This window comes from Hippoglossus hippoglossus, chromosome 7 (genome assembly GCF_009819705.1).
Source record: "Hippoglossus hippoglossus isolate fHipHip1 chromosome 7, fHipHip1.pri, whole genome shotgun sequence".
In the NCBI taxonomy this organism is placed as follows: domain Eukaryota; kingdom Metazoa; phylum Chordata; class Actinopteri; order Pleuronectiformes; family Pleuronectidae; genus Hippoglossus; species Hippoglossus hippoglossus.
Window position 1 is genome coordinate 7333684 of NC_047157.1, and position 22368 is coordinate 7356051.

General features: G+C 45.1%; 1 protein-coding gene across 11 annotated transcripts in view; it reads right to left on the bottom strand.

The window, feature by feature from the left end:
- agrn (agrin) overlaps nt 1–22368 on the bottom strand; it is a 248933-nt gene that overhangs the window by 41509 nt on the left and 185056 nt on the right. For 7 of the 11 annotated variants that reach the window (XM_034591667.1, XM_034591668.1, XM_034591666.1 and 4 more), the window contains 9 exons: nt 18576–18718; nt 17622–17727; nt 15158–15277; nt 14417–14581; nt 13259–13402; nt 11126–11250; nt 10877–10982; nt 5562–5981; nt 3078–3203 (listed from right to left, as the gene is read on the bottom strand). In XM_034591667.1, coding sequence (XP_034447558.1) covers nt 3078–3203; nt 5562–5981; nt 10877–10982; nt 11126–11250; nt 13259–13402; nt 14417–14581; nt 15158–15277; nt 17622–17727; nt 18576–18718 — 1455 coding nt within the window. Of the gene's footprint in view, nt 1–3077; nt 3204–5561; nt 5982–10876; nt 10983–11125; nt 11251–13258; nt 13403–14416; nt 14582–15157; nt 15278–17621; nt 17728–18575; nt 18722–22368 lie in introns of all 11 variants that reach the window. The other 4 variants (XM_034591670.1, XM_034591669.1, XM_034591673.1 and 1 more) reach the window with 2 other exon arrangements.

Consider the following 22368-nt stretch of genomic DNA (forward strand, 5'->3'; position numbering starts at 1 on the left):
AGAGGGGGATTGGCTAAGCCCTTCTCAGGAGAAAAAAGATCCGGCGTATTGATCTGCCTATAGCGCTGCCTGCTTTTATTGGCAACACTTGAGCTGAATGAAGTATTGATCGCTGGTGTGCCGTCATTGTTGGCTGAGATAAATATTTACAGGCTTTAGGGGATTTGTTACAACTGTTGTCTTACAGCTAAAATCTGTGTATTTTGTTGTTTGGATTTGGGGCCAAATGCCAACAAATCCAACCTTAATTGACATGGTGCACCTCACCTCTGTTTCCTATAAATTCTGAAAGAACTAAACAGCAGAGGGTTGTGGAAGGCCAGAGTTTGCCTCATATCTTCAGATCACGCTGTGATGTGTGGCAGTGAAATATGCTGGTTTATAGGAGGTGATGGGACGTTCATGCCAGAAAAGAAACTGCGCAGCTCTTTCAAGTCATGACCTAGGGCTCCTATGGGAGTCAGAGAGAATCTCTCCTTTCACTATCAGTCAGACTAACATAGCTGGGACAAACAGAGAGCAGATTTCAACAGAGGAATGGCGGGAAAGAGAGATAGAGAGGCAGCGGGGAGAAAGAATCCCTTTATCTTTATGAACCGTGTCTGGCAGAAGGCACTGATTGGTACACCAGCGCTTGTCGGCCACTGGTAGTCTCTCAACTCTCTTCCCTCTCAACTCCAGAGAGAAATGAACTGATGCAAGACTGGATTTAGACCGACTGGGTGGAGGGGAGAGAAAAGGACTAAGACAAAGCTCAAGAGGGAGATAGCAAACGGTGGCACTGGCTGATAAAGAGAATGGCTCGGTGCAAAAAGAGGTGGGAGATTAGAAGAAAAGAAGAGAAGGTGAAGTAAGATAGAAAAAAGCAGGAGTAAAAACATGAATATGTGTGTATATGTGTGTGTATTTACACATCAAAGCACAGGGCCCCCAATATATGACGTTAAGTCTCGTATCAAACTAGGACTGGGGAACCTACAGCCTCAGGGTCTGCGATGCATTCACAGTGAGGAAAAATCTCAATCTCGAGCATCATTACAGCTCGAAACATGCAGCTTAACTGGATAAGTTGCTGGTACAAATGTTTTGGGAAATAGTAAATGCTCTTTGCTGAGTTTGGATGCCCAACAAGCTCATAGCTAGGAGCTGCAAGAGACAGGCAACATAAAATTGTTCAAAAGTGTTTTTTTTGTCTTGCAGAACCATTGCAGAGTAGATTGGCTCAACATAATAAATATATTTCTAATTAATATTGGTGAACACCGCAAGAAATTTCCACTTTGTCTCTCAAGCCTGTGATGAATTTGTGATTGGGATCTCTGCCGAGGTTAATACGACGGAGGTATTCCTGTCTCTGAGGACCATGCGTGTCACTCAAGGTTTGTTAGAGCAAGTTGTTTTGGCTAAAACCAGCTGTGAGTAGCATTATCACTACCATCTGACATCAGACTCCAAAGGGAAGCAGCTCCAGCCATCACATTATTGAGATATAGGTGTTACCTAAATTTGGTTTATGGCTGACAAAGGATGGAAAATTCAAAGGGCCTCTTTAAGAAAAAGGTTCCTTGACCCTGTATAAAACCAAACTTAATTCAAAAGTCCTGAGTATTACTAGAGGAATGAAAGTGTGCTTTGAGGGTGGCAGAGTATGACTAATATCAGAGTCACATTGTGAGGTGTTGTCAAATTTATAAACTCAAATTACTTATGTCAGACTTAACGGTTCAATGTGTATTTTTTTTTCTTCCACTCACCAATATGATCATTTACATACGAGGGAGGTGATTAATGAAAGCACTGCTGCAGAAAAAATAAAACACCTGTTCATCTGGTTGTTGGAGGCAGATGGCACAATATCACTAATGCCAAAATAAACATTCCATAAAAACATGATGATTCTTGATATATCAAGAAATTCAGTTTATAAATTGAGTTTAATAAATGAAGAGTAGAGAAGAGTAATGTAGATGAGAAATAGACAAACAATCTGTGCTGTGCCACTCTATTATAAGTAGTTCTTTACTTGTATGTGATACGTAACCCTGACACAACAAAAGGCCCAAGTTTTCCAAGAGTGTTTTGTTTTTTATCACCTCCAAAGGAGGATATGTTTTTGTCTGCGTTTGTTCGTCTGTCTCAGTTATTTTGAACAATTGCGCATTAACTACAACGAATTACCGAATTACAACGGAATTCGGTGAGAGGATGCAGGACGGGCCAGGGAAGAACCCGTTCAATTTTGGTGCAGATCTGGATCAGGAGGCTGATAAAGGCATTTCTTTTAAACATTGTGAAATAGGGCTTTTTTCCCCCCTTTATTTCTCAAAGAATAATTCATGGATCTTAATAAAGAAATCTGACCTTTGTAGGGAACTGATATTTATCAGTGTGTGAAATTTGGTAGAATTTTTTATTTTTATTAAATATAAATATATAGTAAATACATGTATATATATTTCTCCACAAGCCCAGAGGAATTGAAAGCAAAAGAAAAAAGTAAGCAGATAACAAAATAATAAAAACATAATTTGTTCTGTTTTTGTACAGATTAAACAGACACAATTAACAAGTGTTAGTTGGTGGGCTTTAGAGGTGCAGTTATATTTTTATTTGGGAGAGAGGCAAGCTTGGTCCCTCTGTAACATCTAACCTTCAAAATTTAAAAAGATTTCTACCGTGGTGAACTATTCCTTCAATGATTGCTGTTGTTTCTTGAAAGTTGACAAATTATTTGTTGTTTGAATTTGCTAAAATCACAAAGGGTTCAGACATTAATGCTCGCTAATCGCTTGAGCTGTAGTAGATACTGTTTTGCTGTATCTTTGAAGATGGATGGTGAAACCTAGGAACATATTTCTCTTTCTCAAAAACACCATTGACTCAGTGGAGATTTACGCTCCTCTGACTCGCTGCATTCAGTCAGAGAAGCTAGTAGAGCGGCAGCTAGTGTGGAAGTGATGTCAGGATTTCAGCTCTTTTATCATATCTTATCACAGAGTACCAACAGAGAGGAGATGGAGGAGGGACAGCTGGGTAAGAAGGGGATTTCTGAAGGGTCTGGAGGGGTATTGACTTACAGGGGCAGTTGGCGCCCTCTGGAGTGTTGGATGGCGTCCTGCCGTCAGGACAGCAGCCGAACTCCGTGTTGTCGCAGGACGACCTCTCTTCAGGTGCGGGTACAGTCGTGCTTGCCAACGTGGAACCTGGGGGTGATAAACAAGGGGCTCATAAAATTAATAAACGCAACATTTGAAAACAGCTTATCTCAGAAAACAAGGGGAGAACTGGAGGTTGGTGGTTAACTGTGCACGTTGAGTCTGCACGTGCTGTATCCATTCAGTGACCACTGTGGAGGTGCTGAGGACAGGAAGTGTTTCTTAGCTTCAGATCTACAACTTCCTTTTGTTTCTTTTGGTCTGAACGTCTTGCAGATGGTTTTGTGTTCTCAGTCTGCTGAGCACTGATCTGATAAAGGCATTGTCAGGAGTGATTGTATGGCATTTTCATGGGAACTGATTTTACACCTGGAACTCATTTTGTCCGGCAGAGAGCACATAATGACCACCGCTGCCAGTCATGTGGCTCAGGGAGCACGTTAAATGGGTAGGGGGTGGGGGTGTGTAGTAACCGTTCCCTGCTGATTGGTTGGCTGACAGTTACCTTCAAGGTTCACCAAGAGGGGAAAAAAAACATAAAGTAGTTTGTGTTACAGTCACTGTATATCTGGCTATCTTGGGACATAAAAGTGGCTGGTCGTTCTCTCTGAAGAATGAGTGTGGAACAGGAGCGAACCAAACCTGAGTCCTCTCTAATGGCGGTGCTGGCGGAGGCGTTGTCTTGGTCGAAGCGGCGCAGTTTATAGCCACACTGAGATTAGAAATAATTGCAGAGGCAAACAGCTAGCGGCTAAACAAGTCGTAAAGACGTCAGAGGCAAGGGGACGTCTCGCTCAAGGACTCGCGGTCAAAGGATGCGAGAGGAGGGAGGATGGGTTGGGGTGGTTTATAGGGCATCTGTTGGCATGTGGTCCGCAGATTTACAAATGCTGGGCTGAAGGGGAGAGTGCCGGCGGTGAGAGAGAGGGCAGCGCACAGCAGCCGTGGGGATGCTGCACGACTCCATCGGGAGCCGTGAGGGGCTGTCAAATAAACACGCACACAGACACACACACACACACACACGCACACAGCAACACAGACAGCTGAAGATGCAGGAGGAGAGCAGATTTCAACAGAGCACGGATACAAAACGTAAAACCACCCACCTCTGACCTGCTCACATTTATATAGTCAGACAGTGATATGTGCACTCGGAATCGGTCAAACTGAGAGACGAATGGAAAGGGAGATAAGGGTAAAACACACACACACACACACCCACACAGAACAAAGATAAGACTTTGATACGCACAATGTATAAAATACACAAACAGACTGCAAAACTAAATTTGTATGTTCACTATGTTGAAATCTATACTGTCTAATCTCCTAATCTGCTTTTATAAAGGTATAAATATAAAAAGATATATATATATATATATAGAAACATGTACCAAAGCATGCATCTGGGTTACACATTAATTCAGTAACACACACACACACACACACACACACACACACACACACACACACACACACACACACAGAGCCACAAGACACTGGGTCTCCTTGGCAGACGAGCGACATGCTCCTCGCGTCACTGAGCACTCTGGTCAGCCTCTGACAAGAGAATAAATCTCTGACTCTGGGAGAAGGAGCGAGAAGGGGAGGAAGAGGAAGAGTTGAGGAAGAGCGCATTGGGGCCATGCTGTTCCATCAATCCTATCCTGTTATGGCGAGCTGTCAGCCAAGGTGGATGGATAGGCGAAAAACAACAACAGGAGAAAAAAAAGTTGTGATTGAAAAGTCTCAGTCATCCCTTGTTGTCCGAGCACAGGCCCACAAACCGCAGCTGGCTGTTACAGTCAGGAGGGCATGTCGAGATAGATTTGAGACTAGTCATGTGACAAGGTACACAGCCTCCACACACACACACACACACACACACACACTCTCTCAGTCGCATCAGCCTGTCAAGTCGGACTCCAGAGATCCCCAGATGTGGGCCAACAGTTTCATCTGGCCTGCACAGAGTGTATTTTACAGAGCCTGGGTTTGTTTTGCTAGCTGCTGAGAGCAAACGCTGGTGGAATGGAAGAAAAGAGCATGGGTGATGTTTCAACACTAAACCATGCGAATACATTCCTTTCTCTCTGAAATTGAGATATACATCTTTTGCAAGATGAAATGACACCAACAGCATCTGTTTACTTAGATTTACCAGCCTGGCTTTGACATTTCTCTCTCCCAGCTGTTACAGCCAGGAGGGAGAATGTGGAGAATACATAAATACATAAGCCTGTGCTGATTTCTGTGTAACTCTCAATCAACAGATGATGGCATGAATGTGTTATGATGTCAGCTAAGAGATGTGTGAGTTTGTCTAACCCACTCTAAACAAAAGCCCCCCCCTACAAACACCCAAAGCATTGTGGATAATGAAGTGAAAGAGCAGTGATTTACCAACAGTCTCTTCGGCCCCACTGGCCTCTGTTGGAACGCCGCTACCTGGTTCCAGTTCTGGCTCGTCCTCTTCTTCGGTCTGGTCGTCCCCGCTTGGCTCCCCGCTGCCCGAGCCCTCGAAAGAGGACACTGCAGCGGAGGGAGGGGGGCTGCTGCGGGATGAGGTGGTGGGGGCGGCGGTTGATCGAGGTGGCTGGATGTGGATGTCTGGGTGGTGGTGGTGGTTAGCTCGCGCGCGGTTGTGGGTGAGAGTGGAAAAGGGGGTGGTGGTCTCTGTCTCGGTCGTCCTCGGAGGTGGGAGGGCCCACACCATGTTGGTGGGGAAGGGGGCTGCGGTGGTGATGGAGACAGCGGCATTGGAGCTGGGGGTGGTGGTGAAGGGGTTGGGGGTTGGTCGCTCTGCCGGCTCGGAGATGGTTTCTGGTGGAGGGAAGGGCAGGAAGCAAGGAATGGATGAATGACGGAGCAAAGATGGAAATGTTTGATTTTAGCCAATAAACCACATCAAAGCCACTTGATGATCATTACATCCTAGTGCTGACCACATCTTTACCTCTACGTTGACAGAATGAATATGGCCTTTTTCGACCCTCTAACCCTTCTCCCTGATGCACAACGTCATTATGAAATTACATTAGAAAAGAAAACACACATATGCTCTAATTAAAAACCCTGTAACGGATGAGATGTCTGGAACCTTTACTTGAAAAACCCTGAGGAATGATAGCTCATTGATATACAGAGTGGTTATGGGACATACCAACAGATGACATCATGCAACCAGAGTTATATGCAATGAAGTGTGCTCCAGCTTGAGATGAGCTATGTTGCCCAAACAGGGCTGAGCTACTCCAGTTGGTGTCAATGCAAAGTGTGTGGTGCGATTGTGTGTGAACACATATGGAATGCATTTGTTTGTATGTCCATGTTTGTGTGCTGCATACATGCTGTGCCAATGCCCATGAATTATATATCCATATTCAAATGCTGCCCTCCAGTAGCAAAGCTTTAATCACCAACAGCCAGTGCCTCCGGTGATGAATGATTGATAGAAATGGGGCAAAAAAAGCCGGCTTTAACTCCGGCTTCAAAGAAGGCAGGCTGCTGCTCGCAGAGAGCATGAGCATCCGTCAACGCCACCACAAACACTCCGCTGTCAACAGATGCACACAGACACGCACACACACTTCAGAAAAAGAAAAAAAGAATCCCTCCAAATGAGGGAGAGGCTCTCTGCAGAGACCATCATTACCAATGCAAAAAGCTCTGGTGCAAAAGGACAAACTGTCTGCGATAAAAGAACGATAAATAGGACAAAAACTCCTGAGGGGGAGAAGTGAGTTGGCAGGGAGATACTACGCAAGTAAGTCCTTCAGATTTTGCAGAGGCACGCAGGCGTGACGATACCGCCATTCCCCCTTTACTTCTTCATATACCAGGAATGTAGATATGTGTTAGCATGTAGGTGAAATGAAAAGAGGATTATAAACAAACCCTATAGCATAGATTTCCGCTTCATTAGGATTTACCTAACATTATGTATAGGCTTTAATTACACTACTATAATCGCCTATTTGATCTGCAATTATTTACTGAGGTGTGAAATGCGATACCTACTGAGACGGCAGAAAGCCTGGGAGACACACGGGGTGTCAGCTTAAAGCTCAGCAGATCTTTGTTGAAAGAGAGATTTGGAGGGGAGAGCGAAGAACTGTGATGCTATCGCCGAGAAAGGGTGGCATGCGTCGCCTTTCCTCATGGCTACACCTGTCAGTCAGGTGGCAAGCTTAGCGTCAGGCTGCTCGCTCCATGGAAAGTGTCTGATGTGTGTTTGGGCTGTGCGTGCACATCTACGAAGCAGCGAGCTCCTCTGACGTGGGATAAGTAAAGAAAAGAACAACGAGCAGCACAGTCTGTTCAGCTGATGCTTCTCTTAATTAGGTTTAACAGTCCATTTGCCTGTGTTTGGGCTTTTTATTTTTACCAACGGTCATGTCACAGGGTGGGAAGAAGAAAATCACTGTCATCTTGGCCTGTGTCAGCCGTGTGGTTATCGTTGAAAGGTGCTTATTAAGATTGTTTGTGATGTCAGCCGAGCTCAGTGAGGAGGAGGAAAGGGGAAACCGGAGACCGGAGCAGAAAGACAATGGAACCACACAGGCAAGAGGAAGAAAATGATAGGAACAAACTCTCTAAAGAAAAGGGATTAAATCAGAAAGAAAAAAAGAAATAGGTTAACAAAGTCTGCAGTGGAAGGACTACAGGCAGGGTAAAATGACTGAGGGATTGAATAATGGGAGAAAATCACAGGACATTGGAGAGAAATGGTGAAGGCAGCAGAACCCTGGCTAACACACACAGGCGGAGGGGAGGGGCTGCTGGGGCCATATGCTGACACACGTTGCCAATTTGCCGCAAACCTACAGGTGATAACACCATATGGAGGAGGCAGGTCTTCGCCAACTTGGTGGTCATTCCCCCCATGGTGCTAGAATTTGCTCATTGGCCCAAATGCCCTCCCTCTGGTGCTTGGTACAGTAGCTTTTGCTTTTTGAGCTGGATGTCTCAGATATCGCTTCATCTTTTGCTGAGACGCAGCAAAGAAGACAGAAAAACTCCTCCCCCGACTCTGTGGCTGCGCTGCCTTTCAGCTCAGAGACTTCAGAGAGCTGGGTAACATCAGAACTAGTTTCAGGTTCTCTGTCACAGGCAGACAGATTTGAAGGTGATTTTTTTTTACTTAGCATGCCCATTAGTGGCAGACTGTGCAGCAGTGGCAGCTTGTTAATACGGGGCGCAGCCTCTCCAACATCCTGAGAAAAAAAAAGCCTATTTAAACATGTTAAACATAATTTAATTAGATAATAATAGTTTACTCGCACAATGCGCCTGTTAGACCGTGTGAGCATTCAATTGAAATAGTCTTCAAATTGTATTTGGTTAATTTCTGTCTAAAAATACTTCCTGGTGTGGGGCGCCTGGCCAAATAAGAGTGAATGGAAGTTCTTAAACTTTTGGTAACAGCGGGACCTGAGGCTGCTCTTTAATTGGTTGTTGAAGATTTTCCACGGGGGGGGCAGAGAGCTCCCACTTTTATTTACAGCGAATTGGTTGGTATTGATACAGGTGGCAAATCGGTCATTTCTTTACAAAAACACCCTTTTACAGGGCGTTCAATCGAGGAAAAAAGTTATGTCTTCCCCTGTTTGCTGTTTCAAAGTGTCGGCACGGAGATACTGTGGACAACGACGTGGGTGCGAGACCTAAAACATCTCTTTGAGAAATGCAAACAGCATGAAAGTTCCCACAGTCATTTAGACAACACAATGAGGTTACAGTTTTGCGGAAGGTTAAGCATTGCTCAGCAGCTCGATGAAGGCTACAGGACTGGGATATTGAAGGTTGTGTTGTTTTTGAGTCTGGCTTCAGTTTGTTTGTCCCCCCCAAACACTGCGGCCCCCACAAATAAATTGTATCACCAGCCGCCAGTGCTGTGCAGCAGTAGTCACACCCTGCGGTATAATAAAAACTTGTGAGGAACCAATGATGTTAAAAAGAAAGATCAATATTCACACATTAAGCCCCTGGCATTGCTCTCTTTTCAAACTACATAGCAGCTTGGTGAGCATTAGCATGCCACAGCGCTGAGGCCGGGCGTCTGGAAGCGCTGCATGTAAGCAGCGGGAGGGAGGGCGGGCAGGGCTGCAGAGTGGCGAGGGGTGGAGGCAGAGCAAATGCTAATTCGCACCCAGCCACACGTGAAATGAGCTCGAGATCTAACCCCCGAGCCGACAGCAGCGGCAGAGCAGCTACCCGCGGTGCAACCGTGTCCGGAAGAAAAAAAATTAAAAGATCCTCTGTGGCTGTCGGTGGTCCCGAGTGCTCGCCTGTCTCTTCCTCCCCCGAGAGCTGGATAGAGAAAATGTCTGCTGTGAGGCGTCTTCTTGCCTTCTCTGAGCTGCAATGTTAGGTGAGGGATTACATACAACCCACATCACTATTGCCAGGCAACAGAGGAATGTGAAACCAAACTGGATTTTGGCACCTTTTGCTGGTAACCCACGGCACTGAATTTCTAATAACCAGATGTTCAGGGACTTATCAAAGCCTCGCTGATCTCTCGCTGAGCATATTTCTTTTTTTTCTTATTTGTGTACCTGCAACGGTCTATGAATATGGCATAGTTTGGGTTCGACAAAGAGAGATGAATGACAGGGACTCTGCTTTTTTCATGACAAAAGTATTTGGTCACTTGATCTATGCCCACTGAGCGATGAGGTGAATGGACATTTTAGCAACCCAAAATGCCAGACACCTGGCAGTGGCTTGTGGCCAGAGCCACACAGCTGGCACTCCCCTTCCCTCGCCGGTGGCATCTCTAGAACCCTGTTGTGATGCAAGCTGGCAGACGGCGCAACAACTTCGCTCGACATGGAAGCCGTGGCCCTGGCACATGTCGGAGCACCTATTACACTGATCCAAACAATGTCCATCGGCATCTGGACGAAGGGGCGGGAGCTGCACCTTTTAATCGGTACACATGTGCTCTACATCCACCGTCACACTGAAATAGCATTGTGCTTCTGCCAGAATAATGCTGCGAGGGAAACCGTACATTTGCCCAAAGGGGGGGTGTGAAGATGAAGCCAAATCCCGACAGAGGTTCGACAAAGCAAAGAGCAAGTGTCACTGTTATCTACTGGGAATGCAGAGCTCAAGCTCCAGTCAAACTGCAGAACGCCTGGATTTGAAATGCCACAGTATCTGACGCTTTCTTGTTCTAATGTTTCCCCTGTGTCGCACATGATGTTGCTGTCATCCGACCGTTCACGAGAGGAAGACGGGGCTTACTTCACTACAGTCTATGCAGGGAAATGAGCTAAATATTTCCTATTTGAAAATGTTAATCATAGAGATTTAGAAACTATGAAAAGTAAAATTCTCAGCAGAGAACGTGAATACAAAATGACTGCGAACATGTGACTTTGAGCTTATCCGCTAATCGGAAATGTGTCCTTTGCGATGAAAAATACTTGGATTTGCCTAATCTCTGATTAGAATCACTGCTCAAACTGCTGTTATGTGCAGGTAATTTCTTGCAGAAGGAAGCGATTAATTCACGCTAAATGTTCTTTCACTTTGCTGTGTCTTTACTTTCTGGGACAGACACGGAGAGATGGATAGGAGGAGAAACAGCAGGAGAGAGATAATTTGAGGGCCACAGCGCTGCTCATTATCTTGTGAACAGGGGGGGCTTGACAACAGTTGGCCGTCTGTTCGAGGTGTGATGCATGGGGTGTACGGATGGGGCTCACCTGTGCACTGTCCGAAGTGTTGCACTGTGATGTCCTTGTCCTGTCTGCAGGCTATGGTCCTCAGCTGGCACTGGTCGGCATAGGTCACCCCATCTGAGCCGCACACCTGCTCCACGGTGACAGAGATGGAGAGAGGGGAGTTTAGAACACATGTTGAGTCCCTGCGGGCCGCTGAAACAACGTCTCCCTATTGATGCCGTGTTGCAAACTTGTGGATTCAAACTACTTGTTTCTTCACACGGTTCCCACCTTGGATTTGTTTTTCTCGTCGCAGTCAGGTGAGGGGCACTCGCAGTGGGCTTGGTCGTTCACCTCGATGCAGGAGGCTCCGAAGCTGCACACCAGCTCTTCACATGAAGTCGGAGCCTCGGGACCTGCGGAGGACATGAGATTGTGTTGTTGCACCTCCATATTCAAACAGTTTAGAGCAGTGCGGAGAAGCTGCTTTATGAATTCTGACTGTAGCAGTTGTGCAAAAGTGTGGAGCTAAATTAAAAAATAAAGTTGCCTGCAGATTTAATGTCTTAAAATTACAGGACTCTTGCTCACTTTTATTAAAGTTCTGGCTATAAACAGCCATTAAAATGGTTTCTCAAAATCTGTACAGCATGATGAAATGTGAACGTAATCACACAAAATAGGGTTACACTGCATTTTACTAATGCAGCTGCCGTTGCTTCTGAGCGTATTCCACTTTTTTCTAGAATGTCACACTTAAGATTTCTGATTTCTACAGCATGGTGTTTGCAGATAGACAGTATATAAAGATAAAGGATATGGAGTGAGAAAACACTATGAATATGGCAATAATAACAAAAATCTTTCAAGCTAATAAATTCACTTGACAGAATGATTTTGAAGGCATGGATTAAGTGTCCTAGCGACACTGGGAGAGTTTATCTCCCCCCCCCCAGAAGTGAAATCAAAGAATCGCAATTGCCCCCTGGTGGCTGGATACAATATAGGTCATGAATCCTGCCTCCTCCATGTTAGTGGATGTGACAAGGACCAAATTAACAAGTCAAAGTTTCAAATACATTTTTCTCAAAGATGGTTTCCATCATAAGCAGTGGTTCTCTTTCAGGTAAGTCTGGTTTTAATTCGTTTTTTGATCACTACTGCGCAGCCTGTAGCTCCAAACGATATTATCAGCATTCATATCCGGGATATTTTGGTTTCATTTATGAAAAGTAGGAAGTGGAGATGTGTTGTCCATCTTTATATAGACAGTGTGTCAGTGTGATGTTAGCATGTGTAACTGTGGTTTGGTGTCAAAACAAAAGAAGTTGCATTGCATGTCGAGAATAATCCGCATTACAGACAACATTTATGTTCTTGATCAACTAATTGAGCATGTGTTGGCTTGACTTGGGGGAGTGGTAGCACTAGTATTAGTAGCTAGGGTTTTAGATAACCACAACCTCCATCATGGTTGAGTTTAAACTGTGTCAAAGAGTTGGGGACAGACTGAAAATCGGTATAACAGTACAGCAGTGGTAATATCATGATAAAATTGTCTAGCTACCTTTATGTCACACAGTGTGACTTACACCTGGTTTCATAGACTGCAGCACTTTCCCTAAACTATTTTACAGGGGTAGAAAATATGAGTAATGTTTCGTTTTGTGTAAAGGTGTGCACTCAGGATATTTTGCCTTTGATGTCTTGGAGCCTTGGAAGTTGCCGCAGCAGGAGCCGGAGCTGGGGAACCTGCCATCCACTGGCCAACTGTGAGCGTGGGGTGTTTGCATTGTTGCAACATTAAAGAGGCTTAGAGTACCCCCCACCCCTCTGCTCCTGCTTTCATGTGCCACCACCTTTTCATCTGGCAGGGTGTTTGGCACAGTGCCCCACCACTGTGCCAGGATTGCTGGCTTCATTAAGCATTTGACTTCCTGTCGATATCTGATGGTGCATCTTAATCAAGGAGCAACAGGCTCCCACAGCATGAGCCCAACTTTGCTTCAACTTGATTTTTTGCTAGTGCAACCGCTGGAGCGCTTTTAATTATTAATCCAAGTGCAATCAATAGTCCTAACGCAGGAGTACAAACATCCACGTTCAAGTGAATGGTCCAAAATGGAAGATGATGTAAAGAAAGTAAAATATCAATGGGTGATATGTCATGTGTCAGCTGTGCACTCAAGTATTTTCCTAATCAGTATTGATTAACCACCCTGGAGCCAGTTCGTCCTGTGCCGATAGACCAGATGGATGTGAAGAGCAGACAGAGAAAGAACTGGGAGCTGCAAGGCTGATCCACGGATCAGGGGAGTGACAGAGGAACACTTAGGAAGTGTGTGTCTGGTTATGCGTGTGAGTATGTGTGTGTGTGTGGTTTATTATCGCTCCACTGGTTGCCTCGGCACGCTCTCTTATTACCTTTGTCGCAGCCATTCATGCCCATCTTGCTTCCATCTGGACACACGTTGCACTTCATGCCTTTCACTCCCGTCTTGCAGGAACACAGGCCTGACATCTGCTCACAGTCGTCCCGGACCGAGCCTGTGGCGTCGCAGTTACATGCTGCCGTGGAGAGGAAGACAAAAGAAGGGGGAGAGGGGTTGATGAGGAAAAAGCAGCAATTCGGGACAGTGACAGAAAGAGGAATTATTACGTTTAAAGTGTGTCTGAGGCGACCTAAGCTTCTGAACCCTATTACATTGTTGTCGGAGAGTCAAGGGTTGGGAACAGTTCATCCTGCCTTAGGGGAAACTGAGAGAGGAGGAGGAGGAATATGTAACAGAAACTCAAGGAAACAACGTAGGGAAGGACATCAACCCCATCATAGAATCAATGATGTGTGTTGTTTTTTCTGCTCTCCAGCTCAACCTGGTATTGGTGCGCTGTCTGCTGTGTTGTTGGGTGAGTGTGTGTGTGTAAACCTTGTTAAGGTCAGGCCACGGGTGAGGCAACTGCAGGCTTCCCGCTGCTGACTGAAAATACCCTGTGGCTTTGGAAGCGAATGTCCTATGATACCTCAGTGGCAGGGTATGAGCTGGTCACCATATTGCATTACACCAAGACAAACAAGGGTCCATGACCCCAGTGTTCACTTGAATACAAATGAATACAGACCGTTCAGTACAGTTGTGACATGACTGAAGGGCATATAAACCACTATTCAATTGGAGTTTAGCTGCTGGGTATAGCAGCTTTTTACTGTCTAACACTTCACAGATATTAATCCTCATCTTGAAGTTAACATTTACAGTCTACATGGTATAAAATACAATGTTTGTACTTTACGAAACGTGACATTTATTAACTTAATATTTCAGTTCTGATTGTTTGTATGGTGGCACAGTGGTGCAATTATTTCCCAGTTCAAATCCCAGTTTGGCCGTCATCTTTCTGTTTGAGTTGTTCTCCCTATGTCTTTGTGGGTTTTCTCAGACGTTAGGTTAACTGAAGACTCAACATTGTCCGTAGGTGTGAATTGACCTTTACCAACTGACTGCTCCTACTCTTGGAGTTGTGTAACAGTACAGCAATGTACACATGCTCAGTCAGCACAGACGCAAAGAGGCGATTGCTTACGCGTGCAGCCGCTCATGTTCTCCGTCACGATGCCACGGAAGTTCCAGAAGCCCGGCTCGCATCGGTCACACTTCTGTCCCCCAACGCCCGGCTTGCAGGAACACTGTCCTGAGGCTGGGTCACATGTGCCCTTGTAGGAGCCATAGGCGTTACACTGACAGGTACCTGAGGAGAACAACAGATGTCACTTTCAGCTTCTACTCGTTAATTCTTCACTGACTCAGCTCCTTTGTAACTGGCAACAGCTGAATAGTGTTTACTATGATAGATAATCTGTATTAAAGATTTATACTCCGCTCAACTGATGGCCAAGCATTATTCCAGAAGAAAAAGCTTCCAGATAAAATGTGCTTAGGTGACTTTCCTCTTTACAAAATGTCTGTATATCCTTCTTCATGTGTTTGAATTTTCCCCGTCCCCACTGTACCCCCCCCCCCCACCCCTCCCAACAGCTAAATGCAGAGTTTTCTCCTTCATTTATCATTCGTCAAGATCATCAGTCATCAGATGATTTTTTATGTTGATACAGTGTGAGATTATCATAATTATTCCTTGGATTAAGATGAAACGTTTTCTGCTCTGCAACTTTGCAAATGTAACAGTCAAGGACAATAAGGCCTGTGTGCTGAAACAGCCTGATAGTATCTACGTTTTTTTTTTTCCCCCTAATGTGAGTGAACACGTCAACAGAACTCGGAGCACTTCAGAGGGTCAAAAAGCGGGACGTGAAAGAGGACTTACTGGGACATCCAGCCAGTCCGACTCCTGCGGCAGCGGTCATGTTGTCGGAGCAGCAGCCGTACACAGACAGACTGCAGTGCTGAAGCGCTTTCAGCTCAGGCAGAGATGTGGCTGAAATCACTGATGAGGGAGGAAGGAAAAGGAGAGGAGAGATAGGGGGGGGGCAGATGGCACAAGGAGTGGGAGGAAGAACACCAACATTTGAGTGGGATTTAGACGACACAATCTCGGAGCAACGTGTAACTTTTTGCCAACAATGAGTTTGGCTCGGAGGGGGGGGGGGGCAGAGGTGGAGAAGCTGGCAGTCGGCTTCAAGATAACGATTCTATTTTCTACTTTCCCCACAATGGCTCAAAATCAGGAAGAAATGATTCTACTACCTCCAGTGAAAACAAACAATGGTGTCGCTAGTGAATGTGCCGGAGAGGACATTTGCCACCCACTAGGAGGCACGTTGTCTTTCTCATTTGTTCTTGTCTAATATTATGGAATTGTGCCGCTGCCCTCCAACCTTCCAGAATTTTTATTTTATATTTTTAAATAAATAAATGCTGCGTAATGTGAAGGAATGTGCCAAGCGGTTTTCTGCCTGTGCACAGTATGTGGAGAGCTTCTTTGTCTAAGGATGTGCCAGCCTTCACACCAGTGTGACAGCTCCGGATACAAAACTACATTCAACAAAATAAAAACAAATGTGTTCCCGAAACCTGGCACTTCTTCTGAAATTGGAAGAGAATAACAGAACATACAGTGGGAGGATAAGGGCGTCTGTTTAATGGCCGAGGCAAAAAAATATCATTGTGCGCATTCTCTCAAGGCTTTGGAGGGAAAAAAGTGAAGTTGTGGAGACAGAAAGCCGAAAAGCAGAAATCTTCCCCTTGTCTTTTTTCCCTCCGTCTCTTTCAATTCCCCTCCCGATCTCTTTTTCTTGTGTTGCTCATTTGAGCATTGGAGTTTGGAGGCTGGAGATACCGGGGCCATAAATCACGATGTTACTGGTGTGGATATGAGCCTCAGCCTAATGCTGATGACTCGGCTCACTCTTTTTTTTTCTCCCCAGAGCTTTTCCCACTCCAGAGATGGTCTTTGGACACAGTTCATTAAACGTGCCACTTTCCTGCGCTCCATTTAGCTATCTGTACTGAGCCTATTAGAACAAGGAGAACTTTTAATTTCATATGTTCTTCCACCCCTCCAGGGTTTTTCCTCTTCAGTAGCCATTGTCCGGCACAATGCAGCTCATTGTGATGTACAATATTGCCTTCACGTTTTCCAGGTCTGTGCTTTCTCTGACTGTATCTAGACTTTTTTATTCCTCCGAGGGAACATCTGCACGTCTGCTTGTCTACTAAACCAATGAGTACTGTATTTCTTTGGATTTCACAGAAATCCCTGACCCAGATTTGAGTTTGCAGGCAGTTATAAAGGATGGTTTGAAGCGCTATAAGAGGCAAACTTTACAAATGTGTGCGCAGCAGATGACACTGTTGACAACAAACCTGCAATAGTTCCAGGTTTGTCAAAATCATAAGCTCTTAAAAAAAAAGGTTTCTTTGGTGCTCCGCTAGTGACAGGTAGCGTGTTTTGATTCTTTTCTACCGGAGTTGAGGTCAAGCGAAGTTTCCCCCTACATAGTTAATGTGGAGGGCAGTGAAATTCCCAAAGATCTGAGTCTTTCTTTTCCATCAGCCAATAGGAGAGGAGAGCCCAGAGGTCTTGTACCCATAGAGGGCTCTTCAAAAAAAGGATTGATTATCCATGGTTGGTAGAGAAGCGTGACAGTCAGTGCCCAAGGAGGCCAGCTTAGGAAGGAGAAGAATCTGTAGGGATGTGTGTGAAAACACTGGCAGCTCGCTCATTCTCACTCCCTCTTCAACTCTCTCCATCCTCCTCTCTTTTAGAGCCACGGGGAATCAAACAGGCCGCGATGATCACACAAAATCCCTTAAGTGCATTTTGCTCTGCTCCCCGACCTGAGCTCGCATCGGAGGCAAAGGCTCGCGAGGAAGAACGAACCTTTGCCACTTAACCACAGATCTGACAACTATTCTGCGTGATAGATGGCACTCATTTACATGCACAGAGTGTTTTTTCTCTCTTTTTTTAAGTAAGTGGGGTAAAGTGGTATCCTGAGGGTTAGGAAACAAGCTTGTGAGCACAAGTTTAATGGTTTAAATTGTCAGAATATCTGGCAAGGAAAAAGGCATCATTATTTTTATCTGTACACATGGGCCTGTGAGAGAGATTCTTAACTGGCCAGCCTCAGAGAAGCGGCTCTTTAACCACAACCTTCTTTTGGTTGATTTGCTTCAGGCTACAGTGGTCACACAACAGCAGTGCTACACACGATTTCTACCCCATCAGTGGATGAAATGAGTGGAGAAATGTGATGTCAATGACAATGAGTCTTGGTGAGGGTGCTTCTTCGCAATGTCACTAGCTGTGAGTGGTGTAATGCACCAACCTGCACACGGTCCCTGATTCTGAATCAACAAGTGCTCTTGATTCTCACATCTGGCCTTCTTCAGCTCACACTCGTTGCTGTAGTTTTTGCCATCTGAGCCACAAACCTGCCAAAAAAAAAAAGAAAAGTTGGATACTGCACAACATACGGTTTATTCCACAATTCAATGTCATACTTTTAATGTGAAAGTGAATTTGAATGCATGGAAACAGTAGTTTGTTTCAAAGTAAATATGTATAAACTTTTTAAACAGCATTTTATGGTCTTCACAATCATCACTTTTTTTTTTTTTTTGTGATCGAAACGTATCTCCATGACAACTGAGAAAACTACTACTGTGGTGTGGAACAGGATCAGAAAGCAGATCCAGGATTTTTTTTTCTCCAATTGAAAACCAATTGGAACTGATATTTGTTATATTTGATATCTGAGTGTGTGCAATTTGGTAATCGGGATCTACTGAATTTAAATGTGGGCCATAAGGGGACTGCTGCGCCTCTTTTGAGGTATATGCACTCTACTGAGTGCCCTTCTAGTTTCAGGCTAAGTTGTTCAGAAGTGCCATTAACTGGAATGCCAATTTTGCAGCACATGTTTGAGCACAGTTTTTCTTCCCTTATATGTCACTTGAATATGTTGGTGATCTTTTGGCACCAGGGTTTACATCATGCTTCAAAGATGGTTTCAATGGTTAAATTCAATATTATTAAGTCAGTGAGTCATTTGTAGGCTACATTTAAAATAATCTTATAAATCTTGTAAAAGTTATTGTCAGTAACTACTAACCTAAATTGCATTTATCCTTGATTAACTGTGGAGACGCAGTCATTACACTATGTGTCTGATGTTTGTGTGTTGCACTTTGTTACTCTTAGACATAATTTGGACACTAATTGTGTGTTTAGGGAATAAAGCATGCGAGTGGTCGTGGAGTGGTGCTGAAGGCAGCCGTACCGGGTTGTGAGGCACACTTTGGCAGGTGAAGTCACACACGCATCGGTCCTCCTCTGCATCCTCATCCCACGAGCCTCCAAACATGCGGCAGCGGTCCTGCTCGCAGCTCTCCACTCCTGAGCCTGACCCTCCTGAGCCACAGTCTGCTTCAGACACCATAAATACACAAAATCGCATTAATAAAACATTCACATGCACACGGGGGAGATGCCCCCTTTTATCAGCACATCAGATGAAGTGTGCTAGTTGCTTTTCTCTTTATGTTACAGCTTCATTTATACACTGGGAACATCAAAAACTGAAGATCATTTACATTTCCCTCACGCTGGTTGCAAAGAGAGAAGCAGAGGCACTGTTGGTAAAACAAGATAATGACCCACCGTAGTAAGGGCAAGAGACTGACTAAATAAATTAAGAACAACATCTCTACACCAGAGAGGCATCCTTTTCATTTCAATTAAATCACAGCCGAAAAGGGGAGGGGATTATTAACTCTGACCTCCAAGTGTGCAGGGAGAACTGGTGGCCTCCTTTATGGGTGCCTGCTCCCTGATATGAGAATGCAGCTAATTGCAAAGTAAAATCTAATTATCTCCTGAAAGTTTCAAGAAAGTTGTCCCAGCAAATATTTAATAGCAGCCCTAAAAGGCCTTTAATTTGTTTCAAAAGAGCACTTCTCTTGTTCGCTGCTTGAGCCGACATCGTGTTCCTGGTGACAGAGGCAGCAAACAAAAATCACTAATCACTGTGCAGGATTTGTGCCTTCACAAAACTGCCGTCATTGTTGACCTGCTGTGCAAACTTTAGAAAAGACAAGGAAAAATAGATTCAAGACGGGAGGAAAAAAAACTTTTCCAGCAGCCCTGCTTGCTGTTTCATTTATGAAAAACAAATCGGGGGCTGTTGACGAGTGCAGGCGAAGAAAGGGGGAGGATCCTGCTTTTGAAGTTGCAAATATCACCTACAGTGGAACTCCTGAGGGAGATTATGGTGAGTGTGTGTGAAGGCAGGGCATGAAAGCAGTCAGCAAGAAAGATGGAGAGAATATCAGACGGAGAGAGAGAGCGAGAGGAACGTTGGGGGCTGGCAGAGAAAGTTCATTTGAAACAAATTTGTTATTCAAAAAAGGGAAAGAATGCAGACCAGCTAAAAGCTCCCGGTGCAGCTGAAAGGCTCAAAAGGTAATCAAGGCGTATCTTCCTCTGTCTGTCTACTTTTAGGGCTCATTCCACTCTGTATTGATGCGCCACTGCTAATGGTGAAATCAATGTCGTAGTGATGGAAGTGCCACTTAGCATAGCCCATCTTCGAAAGCAGATTATGGAGCAGGTCACAGTGCAGGGAAGGGGCTGGGGCCCATGAAGCTCTGGTCTGGTCTTTTATATGGGTCATCAGGAATGGGCTGTGACAGCTCTGAGGGGTCGATACAGTGGGGTGGGACTGGTGGGGTGGGACTGGTGGGGTATGTGTGTGGTGCTTTACACAATTACATCACATTAGTTATAATAACATTAGTTTTATTCAATAATGAAGCTGGAGCTTTGTGGTCAGGCCACATCTCCTGAAAACATCAGAACTCGTTAAAGATTCGCTCTGTCTCCATTTTGAAGCGGCAGAACCTCCGACCCTGTTCCTTGAGCTGGTATTTTGCTCTTGCAGCTCATCGATTGCGCGCCGCAGGCCGAATTAAACATAACATTTTGTGATGGGGCTAATGGTCTGGTTAATTGCTTCCAACTGCCACTGACGGTATCGCAGGTTGTCTGGCGCACGATGCGACTTGAAAAGGAGACGTCAGCTGACTCCCGAGCAGAGAAATAAGAGCTGAGACCCTCAGTGGGCCGACTGTGTCTGTGTACTGTACGCCAGCTCAGCAAGACAGCAACAAAAGAGGAAATGCAGGAGCCACCAATTCATATTCCGCTCATGCCCCCTTACAGAGACAAGATAAATAAATAAAAGAGGTAAGACATTAGAATGGAATAAATAAAAGTGAAGGGCAAAGAGGGGTCCTAATTAGCTGTTGCTCTTTCATGTGCCCACCACCCGCGCTGCCTATGAACCTTTCAATTAATACAACCCCAGCTAAGATGGCTGTATCAGCTATTCTCTCTGCTCTGCCCATCCGTTCCTTTTTACTCAATCATGTCAGGAGCCAGAGTCTATTTAGCCAAGGGAGCTCCATTAAGAAGACAGGATTCAGCGGCGGCGGGGAGAAAGGAAATGAATAGCATAAGAATAATGTCCATGAAAGACGGAGGAGAGAAAAAAACATCACGAGGATTTGACGGTGCAAATAATAGAAGAAGTGATGGAGAAGAGGCTTTTGTCAAAGCTGTCCAGAAGTGTGTGTGTTCGAGAAAGAAGGAGAGAGAAAGGGTAAATAGTAGAGGGATGGCAAGAGGTGAACCAGATTAGCTGTGTCAACATCAGTGACTCCAGAAGTGACCGGTATTCTCATGGTGCCTCTGTTGTCATGACCTGTGTGAATGTCAACTCGGATTTTATCATTTGAAATTACGGCGAGGATCGAAAATGACAGCGGCGTTCGCTGAGGGACGCGGTGTGGCGCCACTCTCCTCTGCTTTCGCTCCATCTATCAGTCACTCGCACGAGCAGCTCTGCGCAGATGTGACAGTGAGTTTATCCAAATATAAGTTCCCATAAGATAGAGAGGGATGGAGCGTCACCACCCGTGGGGCGGCTGCTTGAAGGAGGCACAGGGAGAGAAAGAAGCTTGCTCCCTTAACAGAAGGTTACAGGGCATGTGATGGATGGAGCATGAAGGTAAAATCCGCTGATCTCACGCCAATGAGCTCACACCCCTCCCGGGCTCACACTTTACGTCTCTTGTTTTTACCCCATTAGGGTTTTTTTTGGAGCTGTGTTTATCTGATCAGTTTGATTTGAGGAGCGGGGTGGGGGCCGTGTATCACTGTGTGATCCCGCGCTCATAATCTTGTTTATTAAATGTCTATTCAATTAAAAAAGGTCTGGAAACCCCTGTAGGTGATACACTGCTCTCAGTTGCCACTTTGTCAGTGTCGAGGAAAGGAGCTGAGGCCAGGCCTACCCGAGTGTGAAATTAAACAGGTGATAAATTTCCCTGTATGGCCAACAGTGGGCACACTGTCATTTTTCATTACTGCTAAATAAAAAGGCAGGAGAAAACAACTTCCATTTTTATGCTCTGTGTCCCCCCCCCCCCCCGCAAGACTAATGAGGATGGTTTTTAAGTCGGCTCTACGTAAGAGAATTAATCACATGTTCACTCCCTCCTCTGGCTTATCTTAGATATGAAGTATGGAGGGGGGGGTTGTGCACACGGATGATGTAGAGCTTTGCTGCTGTCTACAACAGAGCCAGAAAATACAGTCTTTGGTATTACATTTTGCGACAGGGTGCTGTTTTAAACAATATGTAATCCTAATTTCGCCAAAACCTACCCCACAAATATCCAGGCGGGGGTGAGTATATCAACAACAAATCCTTTTTATGGTATGTAGCCGAGAAGTATGCCACAGACAAACACAGTCATTTTGAGGGGGAAAAACAGCAACTAGATTTTGATCGTTTAACAATCACACCAGACGTCCTGTGGAGGGTGTGCTTCAGAATTTAAAAGGACTGGGGACAGAGCCTGCAGAAAAAAAAGAAAGAAACATGACTAGTGGACGCCCCTAGGGTGAAATTTATCGATTTCAGACGATCCCATTTCCACCCCTATCTGTGAAAGCATTGGTGCCCCTTTTGTGGAGAGGCACAATTTCGATGGAGAGGAGTGCAAAATGGA